This window comes from Vulpes vulpes, chromosome 15 (genome assembly GCF_048418805.1).
Source record: "Vulpes vulpes isolate BD-2025 chromosome 15, VulVul3, whole genome shotgun sequence".
Lineage (NCBI taxonomy): Eukaryota > Metazoa > Chordata > Mammalia > Carnivora > Canidae > Vulpes > Vulpes vulpes.
In genome coordinates, this window is record NC_132794.1 from 113,345,461 (window position 1) to 113,359,684 (window position 14,224).

The 14,224-nt window shown below is 43.3% G+C and overlaps 1 protein-coding gene across 2 annotated transcripts in view; it reads left to right on the top strand.

Moving 5' to 3' along the window:
• DOCK1 (dedicator of cytokinesis 1) overlaps nucleotides 1-14,224 on the top strand; it is a 495,561-nt gene that overhangs the window by 67,194 nt on the left and 414,143 nt on the right. For both annotated transcript variants that reach the window (XM_072740395.1, XM_072740396.1), the window contains exons 5-10: nucleotides 3,540-3,636; nucleotides 6,228-6,376; nucleotides 10,488-10,623; nucleotides 11,503-11,660; nucleotides 13,289-13,370; nucleotides 13,782-13,917. In XM_072740395.1, coding sequence (XP_072596496.1) covers nucleotides 3,540-3,636; nucleotides 6,228-6,376; nucleotides 10,488-10,623; nucleotides 11,503-11,660; nucleotides 13,289-13,370; nucleotides 13,782-13,917 — 758 coding nt within the window. The remainder of the gene's footprint in view (nucleotides 1-3,539; nucleotides 3,637-6,227; nucleotides 6,377-10,487; nucleotides 10,624-11,502; nucleotides 11,661-13,288; nucleotides 13,371-13,781; nucleotides 13,918-14,224) is intronic.

Genomic DNA, 14,224 nt, shown 5'->3' on the forward strand with positions numbered 1-14,224 from the left:
GCGGGCGTGAGTGACCGTGATGGGACAGGAGTTCTGGGGTGAAAAAGGGGACTTGGAATGGAGACGTATGTACAAAATGGCTTTCAACCTTTGAAAAGTCTGAAGTCAGCACTGTACCTGCAGTCGTGCTCTTTACACCCAATGTCGATTTTGGGTAGTGTTGGTCCAGTGCTCTCTGCTTCTCCATCAGCAGTCCCACCCGGTAGAGCCTCCAGCCCCCAACTCCGAGTCCGTTTTTCTGGAAAACTTTGCAGGCTGTGACACAAATGGAGTTTAGGGTGAAGCAACAGGTGGTAAATTGGGACGTGTGTGAATTTACATTTTGTCTAATTGTGATGTATGTTTCTTAGAGGTCATAAAACTGATGTATAAGATCATTAAAAGGACTTTTATAGAACGAGAACCCATTAGGCAGGAATGGCAAATGAATAGCCAGGTGTGAACTTGGAAGAAGGAGCATTAAAATGTTTTCCTTTTTTGTCTCTTCTGCATCTTCACCCTCAGTTAAATATGTAAATTATAAAATTACTAATCATATGATTACTGCATAATGACATCTCTTTGGCTGATTACAAAATTGCCTTCCCAAGCACTGTACTTTTAACATATGAAAAGGACTAGCTCAGGTTCTGTAGTTGCATGATGCATAATTAAAATGAAGAAAAAAAAATAAAATGAAGAAAATAATTTAGAGGCCTAGATGGTGATGACCTGTAATACAGTATATATATATATATTTTTTTATATAGATTAGATGTTTTGTGTGCAGAGTTTTAAAGGGAAGGAAAGAAAAAAGGAGAGTTTTGACTCTTGTGGAAATAATGAAATAAAGTATGCATTGATTGTATTTTACATTTCTCTGTATCAGAATCGATATAGAAGTCAGACTGTGATTAATGTTTGTTAGAAAGCACCCTGAGTATACAAAAGAATATATGGAGAATCTAATTGTGAAGCATCATAGTAATGTGGACGGGAGGTTATTTTGATTCTCAGTGAGTGGAGTCACTCCCATGCAGACAGACAGACAGACAGACACTGGCCCCCATTACTGGGGCTCCTGGAGATGCCCTGGGGTGAGCGAGTGAATGGTGTCCTGGGGACATGAGCACTTCAAAAACACATTCCTGCTGATGCTTTGGGGCTCCCTGTGTTTGCTCTGCTGCTGCTCCCGCCCATGCCAGCTGCCCTCTGCCTCCCTCCTTGTAAAGACCCTCCTGCCTTCAGACTTGACAGGTGGTCTCACTGCTCCTCCTTTCCTCTGGAGATCTGTGGACCTTCCCCTCCCCTGCTCTCCCCTCCCCTCCCCTTCCCTCTCCTCCCCTACCCTCTATCCTTCCTCCTCTATGGGGCAGGCCACTCTGTCATCCCACCCCACCTGCCTCCTTGCTCTCCAGGGTTATTACTCCAACTCTTTTGCAGGGTTTCTTCTTTCTGTGCTCCCTTCGCTTTCAGACATCCCACATCATTGCTGTGTGCCAGCTGCCAGTGATTCCCTTTCTCCCTCTAGCCAAGGCAGTTCCCATTTGTCCCCTCTTCCACGCTCCCATGGCTGCAAGCACCTCCTGATTTCCAAGCTTCCAGTGTCAGGGCTGCTCTTCTGGCTCTTTCCTACAGTCTTGGACACATGGCTGTCCCCTTCACTGAAGCTCCTTGTCTATTTCTGTTGCTGCCATTATAACCTATGTCCCCCCTGCCCACTGCTCCCAGGGGGCTCTCCTTGCCTGTCTCCTAGCCTTCTCTTGCCCTTCCATTTGAGGGTGCCTATGTTGTTGTGTTTCCTCTCTGTGGATGATGCTCAGATCAGGGCCTCCAGCCCTGACTTGTTCCCCCCTTGATCATTTAGAGCCAAGTAACTAAGGAGCCACCACCATTGGCCGAGTGTCTGCTGTGTCCTGGCCTTTCTTCCATGTGCCCTGTATGATGTTCTCTCCGTAGGTCTTACCGAGGCAGCTGTTGTTGGGTTTGTACATTACCTACTGCTTGCAGGTAGTGAGGTGGTTACAGAGATGATAATACAACACAGCCAGATCAGATACATTAGAGCCAGTTGGCACGCTAGTTCCAGGGACAGATCAGGCCTGCAAAGAGGGAGGAAGTGAGAAGGATCCAGAACTGAGACCAGGACAGGGGATGAGCATCGAGGCCCTCTAGTCATAGTGCAAGCAGGGCCATCTCGTTGAGCTCCAAGCTTCTGCAAGCCAGTGCAAGAGCCCAGTGGACTCAGCATGAAATAGGATCTGGAGGACAGAAGCATCGCAGTTGCTGACACATATGCTCACCCTGTGAGAGAAGAGAAATCCTCCCAGAGGCTTTCTAAGGATGGTATTGCAGAGTGTAATGAACCACATTTTCATCAGGATCCTTACTGGGAACCTTGGTGACAGGCTTGGCAGGGCTGCTGTAATGACCACATCCTGTAATAGACACTGATAATGTTCCATGAGAGGGAAATTCCTAAAAGGGGTGGGGATGGGGGGTCTCATATGCACCCCTGCCTCAGACATCCGATTCCTGTTGCTCCAGGTGCTACATGTGGCCAGCCCTGTCCACAGAGACTGATTTTCTCTCAAGGACTTCACGGTTTCTTCCTTTGAGAGTCCCCACCATCAGTGGGCTATTGCAGGCCTAAACCCCTGTGTGAGCCAAACCAAGAGTCCTACCCACTGATCTCAGCTCCAGCCAAATCAAGATATGTAGGTGGAACCTGTCTTGGAATCCCAGGACATTCCATGCTGGTTGGAGTCCTGTCTGTTCGGGACCTCTGGGGCCAGGTGGCCTAATTTTACAACCCACCTTTCAATCTCTTACCTGGTCTCAAGGGTTCTGAGTCTTCTTCATCATCGGGCCTGATGCAGAGCATGTGACCAGAAAACGATCAATGGCTGATATGATTTAAAAAAAAAAGCATAAATAGATAGCAAGTTAAGAATAAGTCAAGGGTTCACCTTTCCAGGTGCAGAGAAAAGGGAAAGGATAATCCAAGTGTTGGGATCAGATAAAGTGTTGGGATCAGATAAAGTATCTCTGGACTTTTGAGAGCATTTGAGAGCTGTCGCCTCATTTGTATTTCAACCAAGGATAACTGCTTCATGTATTACCATATAATGAGTTTTATGCATGATGGAAATGTAAAAATCATCTTAACTCAAACCTGCCTTTTAATGCCACACAGATTGGTTATAATTTATGGCATCTATAAGATAGATGGGTACACATATTACAAATGTACTCTCAGACCTTGACGTTTTGAAGACTTTCAATGGGATATTATTTGCCTCCTTCATCTTACCTTGACACATGAGGTAGACGCCTTTACTTGTAGGGTAATACATGAACACACTCAGGTTCTGTACAAATATTACCTGTCGTTCTTAGAGGTGTGTGTATTCCTATGTGTGGACACAGTCTTACTTGTATATTTTCTCTCCATTGGCTTAAATATTTAATTCTGTGGACTAGATTTGGAATTTACAAGGTACAACTTGCAGACTCCATTGAAACCATGAACTTGGCTGTCCTTTCCTCCTTCTCCTTAGGCAACATGAAACGGTCATCCCAGGCGACCTCCCACTCATACAGGAAGTCACCACGACACTCCGAGAGTGGTCCACCATCTGGAGACAGCTCTACGTGGTGAGCAAACGGGATGTTGCATCCAAGCTCAAAAATAGAGAATGGTCTTTTTGGACCTTGCTGTACCAATGGGATATTTTTTTCCCCTTTCCCTGGGAACCTCAAAAGCAGAACTCCTGGGACTGAGTCATACTCAAGGCCCATTATTCTGGCCACCCTGGGCGGGGGGCATTGTCCTCTTGGACCTGCTTTGTGTTGGGGTACAGCCATGCTCACTGTGACAAAGCAGTGATTGGCAAAAGGAAGGGCCAAGGATTTCACCCTCCTTGTGCTAAAACAGGAGAAGGGCTGCTTGAGTGCTTTGGAAGACAGGATTAGGGAGTCTGCACTGATGTAACCCCCAGCGTTTACATTTTGATCATGAAAACTAAAATCTGCTTTTAAGCTGTAAGGAGTGCTCATTTATGGATGCAGTAGAGACCAATTGCTGTTTACTTTTTTTTTTTTTTTTTTTGCATTGTCTGTCTCTTATTGTTGGAGTAAAACCACATAGTCTTCTAGACCTAAGTGTGCCTGTTACAGAGGTAGGGAAGGCATTTACATCTTGGCTCCGTTGTGCAACTGTCCGGTTCTCCCAATCATAGAAGAAGCCTTATTAACGCAGGGAGGTTGAGACTCTGACATCTTCCATTTTCTATTCCCTCTGGGCATTTCTTTGCACATAAATTCATATTTGCAGAAGATTACCTTTTGTTAAGCCCGTATTTCTATTCAGAGTGTTGATTTCTCATATGCTAATGTTGTCAGCACAAAGCAAGGGCTCTGGAGGGAAGTCACTGCATCGATTTCTTGGGAACACAGAAAACTTGCAAAAGTCCCACAGCTGCTCTCTGGGCAGGCTTGTTGTTTTTGATTATACAGTGGTTTCTTGTAAATGCACAGTAATAAGCAGTTGCAGTAATTGGTCATCAAATGTTCTCAAAAACCGAAAAGCGTAAAGTTAGCCATGAATGTTTTGTGTAAATCTGAGCAATTTTGTAGTCGGTCTTTCATGTTCAACTTAGCAATTTTTAAACAAAAATATGGCAGCAAAACAAACAGGACTGATGCTGACTGATCCGTTAGTGGGCATGGTGCTAGCCTTTCCGCTTGGGATAGGCATGCCTGGCCGGCGGTCACCTTGGTTTCCTTTTTAGAAATGTAGGTTTGCCTCTTGTGGATTTGCATTGTTGGATTTGCACAAAGCTAGAAGAAGAAATCCCTTACGGTATCTTTCTGTGAATTGTTTTTTTGCTATGCTCCTTGATTGTAGACAAGTTAGCAAAATATCACGGAGCTTAGATATTTGATAGGCTTTAGAAAAATGAATTAGTAAGAGGAAACAAACCTAGTTGTGAAATAAACCATTACGTTTGGCTATTTGCTTGTTACTTAAGAAATTAACATGAGGATGATGCTATAAAGAGGAGCTTGTGGGGTACAGAAGAGTCTGTTGGGTGTTCTATGACAGGTTGGTGGTAGGGATCTTAGAAATTGCTAGAAAAAAGGTCACATGCTAGAAATAGTGGGATGAAAGGTTCACATATATGTACAGCAGAAGTTATTTTTTAAAGATTTTATTTATTTGAGAGAGAGAGACAGATAGCAAGAGAGAGAGCACAGCAGGGAGGAGGGGGAGAAACAGATTCCCTGTTGACTTGGGAGCCCAACTTGGGGCTCAATCCCAGGACCCTGAGATCATGACCTGAGCCAAAGGCAGATGCTTAACCAACTGAGCCACACAGGCACCCCAAGCAGAAGTTATTTTAAAAAGCAGCAATGGCCACATTTTAATATTTGTAGGGGCCATGTTTAGAATTTTTCAAATTAAGTGTCCGCTAGATTTCTTTTCATAGAGGGAACCACTGGCTTCTTTTAGGAGTTAAGGGGTAATCCCTAATTCCCTTGATGAATTGTACTCTCAGCTGTTGCAAAACTCTTGCTTTTTGTTTTTTTTTTGTTTTTTTTTTTTATACCATCAGCTCCCTTAAAATATAGAGAGAGTGATAAAAATGTGAATTTTTTCATGTTTTCCTTTTGAGGTAAATGCACGGAGAGCTTGTAGATTGAGATTTTACTCCTAGCAGAACTGCTGTGTGTGCACTGAAAAAAGCACAGTGTGTGGGGGCCCAGTGTGATGCTGTTCCCTACAGCTCAGCTGACAATACACCCAGTTGCCTGGTATGCCAAGGATGGCACAGGGCACAGTCTTCAGTAGTGAAGACTCCATGGCAAGATCTGTAGGCTCACGCTGATTCTGCGGGAGTTTCAGAGTTGCCTATCCACGGGCTACCTACTAGAAGCTCATGGGCTGTGTTTGCAGCTCCACATCCAGACCCTGCTCTGGTTAACTTCTTGATTCAGTGGCACATACTCTGGAATGTCAGATGGAGTATTGAAGATTGTGCATTACTTCTTATATTTTTGATCTTTTAGTGCCTGATAGGAATCAGACTCCATATCATGTGCTCCCGTTCCATGCTAAAAACATCTTCTGATATTGATTGAATCCCATCATATAAAGTATATACTACATGTGTATTTGAAAAACAGTCTACAGTGCTTTTTTTATACCAAAAGCTTTATACTTGGCATTTCTCCCCTCTGTGTAGCAAGACAACAGGGAGATGTTTCGAAGTGTGCGGCACATGATCTACGACCTTATCGAATGGCGATCGCAGATTCTATCTGGAACTCTGCCGCAGGATGAGCTCAAAGAGCTGAAGAAGAAGGTCACTGCCAAAATTGATTATGGAAACAGGTTTGTTTATGTGAAAGATGATTTCATGCTTAAGTTATCCAATATAATAACATTACTGTAAGCCTCGAGGAGGCTAAAATCATATTTTATCATAAAAAAATGTCTAACATCAAAATAAGGGCATAGTTTTCATTTTTAAAAGGATAGGTTATTTTCTTTTGGATTCTAAAAATCAGTTTTCAGAGTCATTGTCGAAACTTGTTCTTGTCTCCAAGGAGCTGGGGCAGTCTGTCATTTTCACTCTTCCGGTGGTGACAGTGCCGTGACTCCCCTTCCCCCCTCCCCCATTAGAAAATGCTCACAGTACTTGTCTTCGAGTCCAGTCGTGGGGGTACTTTGTGCAATAACAAGCACCAGGTTTCTCTGTGGAATCGTAAGTTCTAAGAATTGGAAGGGACATCAGAGGTCACCTTGAAACTTAGCCACCCGGGCAGGGGTGCCAGGTGTGGCACACCAAAATCCAGCCGGCTAAATCTGAATCTCAAATAGCACATAATGTGCCTTGTGTAAGGATGTCTTTTTGCAAAAGTTCCCATCTACAGTGAGCCTCCACTGAGCTCTGCTTGACTGCCCTCGGCAGTGGTGCACTCCCTTCCCCACAGCACCATGAGTTCCAGTGTTCAGAAGCCTTCCTGACACCCAGCAGGGGTGAACTGCTTCATTCTGATTATGCCAAGTCTGTAACTGGAGTGAAGCCACGCCCTTTCCCACGGGATAACGATTTGGTTATTCATGTAACGTCAGAGCTGCAAGAAGCCTTAAAAATTATCCTGGTCACATGATTCCCAGATGCTGGTCTATATCAAAATCACTTGGAGAGCTTTCAAAATAATAGAACTGTGGGACCCACTCCTTATGATTCTGATTTCTAATATGTGGAATGCTGGCAGGAAATCTCAGTTTTTAAAAATAGGGTTGGACCATGCTGGGCAGCAGATTGGGGAAACTTCTGGGTTAGTCCAAACCTCTCATTTTACATGTTAGGATGGTATGCAGAGAATGGGAGAGGTTTGCTCCTAGCCATTCAGCTGAAGGATGCCCTGGGTAAACTAGAGAACCTTTCTGTAAAATCAGAGTTACAACATTTTACTTTTTAGTACTTCATCCTTTCTAATATGGAAAGTCTCTAGAAACAACATTAGTTTGATATAGTATTTGAATTAAAAAGGCTACAGGTGTCCCCCTCCCCCCACCTCGAAATTTATTAGAGACTTCTGGGCGTAGGTTATTAGATATGTTGCAGGGAAACCCATGTTATGAGCACCTGCTTATTAAAATACCAGATTTTTAGAGCTTTTGATTCTGTTTTCTATTGGACTATTGTATTTTGAACTTATGTTCAAACCACCTGCTTAATTTGGCTGTGGGAAGCAACCAAAGTCATTATGTCATGGAATAACCTAGGTAAGAAAGGAAGTGTTTCAAGACATAATTTACTACTTTGATGGAAAATACAGTCCTTAATAAGACATTTTTTTTTGCCCTCTTGCTGTACTAAGATCTACCTTCATAGTGGAAACGCACTGTGGATTCAGAGCCATGTGAGCTCTGCTTGCTGAGAAAAACAGAATGGTTGGCATGAAGAAGATCCCTGTACCAGTTTCCATGTGGCATTCTGGAAGGAGCATGGACTCTGTCATGAGAGGGTTCTGGCTCAGAATCCAGGCTCTGGGTTCTTCTGGTTATTCTAGATGTTTCTCTGAGCTTAGGTTTCTTCTTTTGTGAAAAGAGTCTGCCATCTGTCCAGGCAGGAGTGAGGTGAGGAGCACATGGCAGGATGTATGCAGCAGGCTGGTATATAGCCTGGGCCTCTGTTCCTCAGAGAGCATGATTCTGTGTGGCACTTCTGGCCCCTTCTAAAGCCAGGTGCTTTGTATCCCTGCTTCCACCAGCACGGATCCGCCCTGTAGAAGAAAGGATTCCCTCCTGGCCTCATTAGCATAGACTCCACCCACACTGGCACTGACCCCGCCCATGCCACCAGGGCCCCACCCACACAAAGGATTCTCCCTGCCTCATTAGCATTGACTCCACCCACGCTGGTATTGACCCCGCCCATACCAGCAGGGCTCCACCCACACAGGGCCCTGCCCACACAAGGGAGGCTTCCTCCCTGCCTTATTAGCATTGGCCCCGCCCACACCCGGCAGGGCCCCACCCACACAGCAGGACCCTGCCCACGTAAGGGAGGCTTCCTCCCTGCCTCATTAGCATTGGTCCCGCCCACACCGGCAGGGCCCCACCCACACAGCAGGGCCCTGCCCACACAAAGGATTCCTCCCTACCTCATTAGCATTGGCCCCACCCACGCAGCAGGGTCCCGCCCACACAAGGATTCTCTCCCTACCTCATTAGCATTGACCCCGCCCATACCAGCACGGACTCCTCCCCAGGGACAGGTTCAGGGCTTCTATGAGCAGTAAAATTTGGGAGAGGGGCTTTACCTCATTAGAGAAATATGTTACAGAGACAACTGATGAGAGCCTAAAAGGCTTTAAAAAAATGTCTTTCTTTTGCTCTTGCGGCACCCCACAATCATTGCAACTACTGAGCTGTTTTCATGCAGAGCGAAAAGCCTCTGACTATTTGTTTAAAAGCCTGTTTACCCTCATGTTGCTGACAGGCCCAGTTGGCTCTGCCTCACCATCAGTGGATTTGTTCAATAGATATTCACAGGGAAAAAACAAGGTCTTTGTGACTGCTTTGCAAATGGTGCAGTGGCCCAGCGTATCTCTCAGAATGAATCCTGTGTGACACGGTATCAGACTCCTATCCAGTGTTAAGGTGTGTGACCTTCAGGGAAGAGAAGTCAGGGACGAGTTTGTCTGGTTGGAGTCTTTATTACCAAGTCAACTTTCTTCAAATTGTAACCGCTAAAGGCATTATTTAATTGAAATTTATCTTTCTTTCAGCAGACTCTTTACCTTGCCGAATGGTTAAAAAAAAAACCTGAAAGTTTCCTGCTTCTATAGACTTGTTAATTGCAGGAAGAAAATCCCAAAGGCAAAGTATAAGCCATCGGTGGTTAAGATCCTCATATCTTATTAAAAAGAAAACCATAACACATCAGATAGCACAGCTCCTGGTTTCTTTCTTTACATAATGGTCTTTGTTTATTCTTTAAATAAAAATTGTGCTAAAAATCACTTAACGATTTTGTTGGATTTGGGGAAACAGAGACTGTTGCTAAAAAAACATTTCCAGATTTAGATGGACAGATTTATTAGACAGATGCTGCTCGTGTTTTAAGTTGGCTACTACATCTAGCCATCTGGCCAGAAAGTTGCTTAATGTTATTGTGGATAACATCCACATGTTTGGTGTCGAAACACAATAGAATGTCTTTGTTGAGGATCTTCTGATGGACTAATTTTAGGATTAGAACTGACTGCAGGTAGAAGAAAAGCTGTGTGATAGAATTTACCGGAACTGAAGGGTGGGTATGCCCATGCTCCAGCTCTAACCCCCTTCCTCTTCTCCCCAGCTCAGTGATGATGTCACAACCACCAATTTTAACTGTTTGGGCACATGTATTTGTATGTCACTGCATATGTAAATATATATATATATGTATGTGTGTGTATATATATACATATATGTGTGTGTATATTCGATCTATATATGCTATATATACACACACACACACACACACACATACACACCCCTCCCCCAAATATGTATAGCATGTGTGTGCTTTAAACTGTTCATGCTGTTCACATAATAATAACATACGCTTCTTTGGGTTGTGTACATCTGTGAAAGTTCTAACTTGAAGTCAAAGTCATTACTGCAAAAGAAGTAAAAATTGAGTAATTTTTTTTTTTTAAGATTCTATTTTTAAGTAATTTCTACACCCAATGTGGGGCTCACACAACCCTGAGATCGAGAGTCACATGCTCTACTGACTGAGCCTGCCAGGAGCCCGAGTGATTTTTTTTTTTTTTTAATTCCATTGGAATATGTTTTTAAGTTAAAGTGAGTGGTGCATAATATTTCTGGTGATCCTGACTTTCTATGACGTTTTCAACTGTGCTCAGTTGATGGGGCCAAAATTGTGTCAAGGAATCAAGGAATTCAAAGCCTATGAAGTTCTGAATTCTTGTTATTCTAGAATTCTCGATCTGGACTTGGTGGTGAGAGATGAAGATGGGAATATTTTGGATCCAGAACTAACTAGCACGATTAGTCTCTTTAGAGCTCATGAAATAGCTTCTAAACAAGTGGAGGAAAGATTGCAAGAAGAAAAAGTAAGTTCTGTTTTTTCTGTAACGTGCCATTGACTTTTGGAGTATCTTTGCTCAGAAACGGTTTTCAACATTAATAAAACACCAGTGAAGCCCAGAATTTGCACTAGAAAACCCCCCAAAAGGCACAACTAAACCATATATTTCATACAGTGATGAATGGAAAGGAGCCAGGCATCAAAACATGCTGCTGAGGGCCAGAATGGATTTCATTCCTTGATGGGGGAGGGTTGTATGGCACTCTGCTTTGTCCTAGGAGGCAAGATCTTAATGACATTGACTTTGTTTTCTCATCTCCTGGGAAACAGTACTTGATTCTGCATTTCCTCTTTGATAGGAGCCCAGGGAGCAACATATTCTAAGCTTGATGAGGGCAGGGAACAAATGTCTTATTGATCTTTTTTATCTTCCCTGGTCTTTAATGGGATCTTCTGTAGAACAGATACTCAGAAATCGATTGATTGAGTCAGCCATTCATTCAGCAGGTCTTTATTGAGCACCTGCTGTGTGCCACATACTGAGGACATAACCATGAATAAGACAGAAAGATCCTCGGAGGATTTAGCCTAATGGAGAAACAAAAATTAAGCAACTATGCATGTAAACACTATTGTGATTGATTGATTAGACACTTGAGTATCTGAAGTCAGTACTCAGTACAAACTCTTAGGGATTGCGACCTTTGCCCTGGGTGTAGTTACTTTCAGCTGGGTGCGTGCATGGGCTGAGAACTCCCAACTGGGACAGGGAAGTAAGTGACTCGTGGCTTTGCTGTGTTATGCCAACTGGTTGCAGGGTTTCATATTCTGTCGAGAATAAAGAAAGTGAGGGTTAGTGGTGAGTATTGCTCATGTCAACTTTCTGTTTTATTTCTACTTACAGTCCCAAAAGCAGAACATAGATATTAACAGACAAGCTAAGTTTGCTGCCACCCCTTCTCTGGCCTTGTTTGTCAACCTCAAAAATGTGGTTTGTAAAATCGGAGAAGATGCTGAAGTGCTCATGTCTCTCTATGACCCTGTGGAGTCCAAATTTATCAGGTCAGTGACGTTTCCCTGTTGCTGCCTTTCCTCTGGTTAATGTCAGGAAAATGGTACTGGAGTCACCGCAGATCTTGCTCTCACAGAGAGCAGAGAGGTGATCAGCTGGCCAGGCTTCCCCTAGCAGCTGACCCCGGTACTGTTTTGGGACGGTGTGATGGCAGGGCTTGGGCTCTGGGCCAGGGTCTGCTTTTCCACATGCACACAGGTATTTGAATGTAGGGTTTTTTGTCTGGTAACATTTCAAGGACCTGGCAACTAAAGATTGAAGTGATTGTTTCCTATGATGTCTTCATAGAGTTTTATGTTTCCAGACTCCCACCCCCCCAAATATTATCACTCTTGTCTTAATCTTGCTTTTTCAAACTTCTGTTTTTTGTCAATGTCATATTTGGAGGTTTGGCCTGTTGTTATTTCTGCAACATGACTGGCTGGAAAGTGGCATCTGGGCCAGTGCCTGCTACATAAAGGCTCTCACTTTATTTGTTGAATAAAATATTATAAATCTTGTCTCTGCCATTTCTGTCATTTCTAATGTGGCTTCTTTCTTAGTTCTTGCTTTTGTCTCTCAGTAGAACTTTCTATTTATCCAGATGGAAAAATTATGGTTAGATTTTGTGTGAAGTGTGTGTATGTATGTGTGTGCTTGTTTAAAACTGAAATATCTTCGGTTTATTATTCAAAAAAATTTTTTAACCAAGATTGAGAGAGGCATGTGCTTGCGAGGGTGGGGAAGGGCAGAGAGAGAATCTTTTTTTTTTTTTTTTTTAAGATTTTATTCATTTATTCATGAGAGACACACGGAGAAAGACAGGGACATAGTCAGAGGGAGAAGCAAGCTCCCTGTGGGGAGCCCGTTGTGGGACTTGATCCCGGGACCCTGGAATGACGACCTGAGCCAAAGGCAGATGCTCAACTACTGAGACATCCAGGTGCCCCAGAGAGAATCTTAAGCAGATTCCACGCTCAGTGCATAGTCTGGAGTGGGGCTCAATCTCATGAGCTTGAGGTCTTGACCTGAGCTGAAATCAAGAGTCAGACACTTCAAAAAAAAAAAAAAAAAAAAAGAGACACTTAACCGATTGAGCCACCCAGGTGCCCCTATATTATCCAAAAATTTAAAAGTTAATATGTGACAGAAAACAGAACAAATGGATGAATTTCATCCTCACTTCTGATATGGACTTAACTTCTTAGGATTCATTTTGTGTATTTGACATGTTTGCTTGTTCTAGGCTCTGAAATAGATGTGCAGTGTTTCTTTTATACTATACAGGAATGAATGGTGAATTTTAGATTACAGTCAATCTAAATAAAACAATGCTTTTGAAATAATAAACCTTGAAATGACATTTGCAAATGGTTCCACTGCAGTTGTAACCCTGGACATCCAAAATTACAACCTCTCAAGGGTTTTGTACTGACCGTTCTCTACTGTTACCTTGTGTGGAGATGACTTACGTTTTAATGGAAGAGCAGCTCTGTGTGGCTTGGCTGACATTTCTGAGCTCGTATAGTTCCTGCGTCCTGGACCTTCGTGGTGGTCATCATAAATCAGTGTGGGTGTCTGTTTGGTACCCCCGCTGTATTTGGAAAATGAATCTGCTTTTATTTCTTTTGTTTTCAAGTGAAAACTACCTGGTTCGCTGGTCAAGTTCAGGATTGCCTAAAGATATAGACCGATTGCATAATTTGCGGGCGGTCTTTACTGTAAGTACACCCAAAGATGTTCATTTGAATCATTCACCATGCTAATGATTATTTTTAATGACCTCCGTCTGTCTTTTCTCCCTACTAGAGCATGGATCCTTGGGATGCCTGTAATCCATGTGAATTCAGTAATAATAAAACGCCTTCCCAGAACTGTTCTGGGTCTCTCACTTCCCTCTGCATCTCCCTGAAGGAGATTTACCTGGCACTCTCTTAAACTCCTATCTGAAGTTTGCTTAATGTTAATTGACTATTGTTACTGGGTTCCTTTTTGTTATGTGAATGACTTATTAAAATGCTAAAAACTGGTCAGAGAAAAGAGTCTCAATCCATCTTTTTACTATCTATTTCAATTGAACCTGCGTTGAGTAATGGTTCTCCCAAATAATTTATGGAAATTAATATTTCCAGGACCTCGGAAGCAAAGACCTGAAAAGGGACAAAATCAGTTTTGTTTGTCAGATCGTTCGAGTGGGTCGCATGGAGCTGAGAGACAACAACACCAGGAAGCTGACCTCGGGCTTGAGGCGGCCTTTTGGAGTGGCCGGTAATCCATTTCTCTCCTTTTCCTGGGAGTTTCAAGATCATCACATTCACTCTGAATTCGAGCTGCTGCTGAATATTGGACAGTGGGCTGCTTTGATTTATAAGCTCTTCTGTTAGGAAAAAAAAAAAAAACTCTTAGTTCTTTTCTGTGTGGTTCCTGTGGATGTGCAGCTCAGGATGCTTCAGCCTGCAGGTTTCCGATGTAAATCATACATTTGGTTTTAAAGCAGATCACATCTCCTGAGGGAGACCCTGACCCACATTCTCAGCCTGGAGGAAAGCCAGTCATTGGAAGTTTTCAGTGTTTC